The following is a 2,782-nucleotide window of genomic DNA, read 5'->3' as shown; positions in this document are numbered from 1 at the left end:
CTACTGTGAATCCATTAGAATCGTTAGAAGACAGAATCGCGATTCATATATAAATAGATTTTTACCTGCACCCCTAGTTTTCTTCCTCCTCTCTAAAGCAGCGCAGCATGGCCTCGCCCTGCCTTTTCCCTTTTCCCGAGGGCGGGGTTATCTGGGTTTGTTACCTCACGAACCCGGGAAGTAACTTGCCCTACCAGATACCAGACGTTTTTGTAGGCCTTAAACTGCCAGAATTTTAAAAGACGATATCTCCGTTTGCATTGAACTTTCAGAACTAACGTTAAAAAAGTGAAATCACAATCAACCACCCCTTTAAAATATTCCCATCTGTATTGTCTTGCCTTACAGATTATGCTCTTGAAGAGTGCAAGCAAAACAGGATATATGAACGTCCTACATGCCTTCTGTCATTTGATTGACAGTTTATGTCTTTAGCAAGTAAAAGGCCTTTTAGTACCACCTACAGGTTGCAGTACAAGTGTCTTTTTGCTGTAAAATCTATACTGATCTTTATAAAGTAAACATAAGAATAAATGTAATATTGTTAGTAATATTTCAAGATGAACACTTACTGAACTTGAAACAACGTTGTATGTTTACTTAATTATCCATTCATGATTTTTTGCAGGCTTTTGTATATTTACTTTATTATCCATGCATCATTTTAGTAGGTTAACTTACATCCATACATCTTTTTTTTTTTTTAGAAAAAAGTTCAGAAATAAATGTGAGTATCAAGTATGTCAGCAGTTCTTACCATTCTGCAGACCCATCCACAGTTGTTTATGGTCTTTTTTCTGCATGTCGTTGATGACTTGGCTTTTGTGTTTGAGTGCATCTGCCTCTTTAATGCATGACATGAAATGCGCTTCTATCACAGAATTCGATGGGCAGTGAAGCAAGTCATGTTCTGGGAAGTTCTACAAAATAAAGGAAATTACAACTGTGGAATATTAATAACTTCATGAAAAGTAAATGAATGAGTCTACACACCTTAAAGTGCACTGAGACATTCCAGGGCAGAGCTGTGTTTGAAGCGTGGAGATCAAACAAAACGCCAATGGGATAGTGCCTTAAAACGATGAAAATAAAGTAAACATGGCATTAGCAATATCAATCACTGAGGTACTCAAAATATGGTAAAAATCAAACAGCTCTCATTCCTCAAGCAAGCAGAGATCTCATCCATAAGCCTTGTTTGGTCCTGCCACCTAGTGGTACAAGAAAAAAGTACACCTATAACTCACACCGTTAAAGGGGTCATATGATGCGATTTCAATTTTTCCTTTCTCTTTGGAGTGTTACAAGCTCTTGGTGCATAAAGAAGATCTGTAAAGTTACAAAGACTAAAGTCTCAAATCCAAAGAGATATTCTTTATAAAAGTTAAGAGTCAGCCACACCTACCTAAAACGGCTCGTTCTAACACGCCCCCACATATCTACATCACTATGTCAGCCGTTTTTGTAGGCATTAAACTGCCAGAATTTTAAAAGACGATATCTCCGTTTGCATTGAACTTTCAGCTTTGTAACTTTGCAGATATTGTTTATGCTCAAACAGCAACATTAAACACCAACTAACGTTAAAAAAGTGAAATCACAATCAACCACCCCTTTAAAATATTCCCATCTGTATTGTCTTGCCTTACAGATTATGCTCTTGAAGAGTGCAAGCAAAACAGGATATATGAACGTCCTACATGCCTTCTGTCATTTGATTGACAGTTTATGTCTTTAGCAAGTAAAAGTCATTTTAGTACCACCAACAGGTTGCAGTACAAGTATCTCTTTGCTGTGAAATCTTAAACATAAGAATAAATATAATATTTCAAGATGAACTCTTACTGAACTTGAACAACGTATGTTTACTTAATTATCCATTCATGATTTTTTGCAGGCTTTTGTATATTTACTTTATTATCCATGCATCATTTTAGTAGGTTAACTTACATCCATACATCTTTTTTTTTTTTTAGAAAAAAGTTCAGAAATAAATGTGAGTATCAAGTATGTCAGCAGTTCTTACCATTCTGCAGACCCATCCACAGTTGTTTATGGTCTTTTTTCTGCATGTCGTTGATGACTTGGCTTTTGTGTTTGAGTGCATCTGCCTCTTTAATGCATGACATGAAATGCGCTTCTATCACAGAATTCGATGGGCAGTGAAGCAAGTCATGTTCTGGGAAGTTCTACAAAATAAAGGAAATTACAACTGTGGAATATTAATAACTTCATGAAAAGTAAATGAATGAGTCTACACACCTTAAAGTGCACTGAGACATTCCAGGGCAGAGCTGTGTTTGAAGCGTGGAGATCAAACAAAACGCCAATGGGATAGTGCCTTAAAACGATGAAAATAAAGTAAACATGGCATTAGCAATATCAATCACTGAGGTACTCAAAATATGGTAAAAATCAAACAGCTCTCATTCCTCAAGCAAGCAGAGATCTCATCCATAAGCCTTGTTTGGTCCTGCCACCTAGTGGTACAAGAAAAAAGTACACCTATAACTCACACCGTTAAAGGGGTCATATGATGCGATTTCAATTTTTCCTTTCTCTTTGGAGTGTTACAAGCTCTTGGTGCATAAAGAAGATCTGTAAAGTTACAAAGACTAAAGTCTCAAATCCAAAGAGATATTCTTTATAAAAGTTAAGAGTCAGCCACACCTACCTAAAACGGCTCGTTCTAACACGCCCCCACATATCTACATCACTATGTGGGAAGATTTGCATAACGCCGCCCAAATGTTCACGCAAAGAAAGAAGGCGTAACTTTTAT

At 36.7% G+C, this 2,782-nt stretch overlaps 1 protein-coding gene across 2 annotated transcripts in view; it reads right to left on the bottom strand.

Annotated features, from left to right (window-relative positions):
* The window catches only part of LOC107661007 (autophagy protein 5-like), a 35,064-nt gene that overhangs the window by 28,134 nt on the left and 4,148 nt on the right, over positions 1-2,782 (bottom strand). For both annotated transcript variants that reach the window (XM_016450451.1, XM_016450452.1), the window contains exons 4-5: positions 2,263-2,341; positions 2,027-2,189 (exon numbers count right to left, since the gene is read on the bottom strand). In XM_016450451.1, the coding sequence (XP_016305937.1) occupies positions 2,027-2,189; positions 2,263-2,341 (242 nt within the window). The remainder of the gene's footprint in view (positions 1-2,026; positions 2,190-2,262; positions 2,342-2,782) is intronic.

Source organism: Sinocyclocheilus anshuiensis, unplaced genomic scaffold (genome assembly GCF_001515605.1).
Source record: "Sinocyclocheilus anshuiensis isolate Anshui unplaced genomic scaffold, SAMN03320099.WGS_v1.1 scaffold1036, whole genome shotgun sequence".
Taxonomy (NCBI): Eukaryota; Metazoa; Chordata; class Actinopteri; order Cypriniformes; family Cyprinidae; genus Sinocyclocheilus; species Sinocyclocheilus anshuiensis.
The sequence above is the reverse complement of the archived record's forward strand: the minus strand, read 5'-3'. Positions and strand labels throughout refer to the sequence as shown.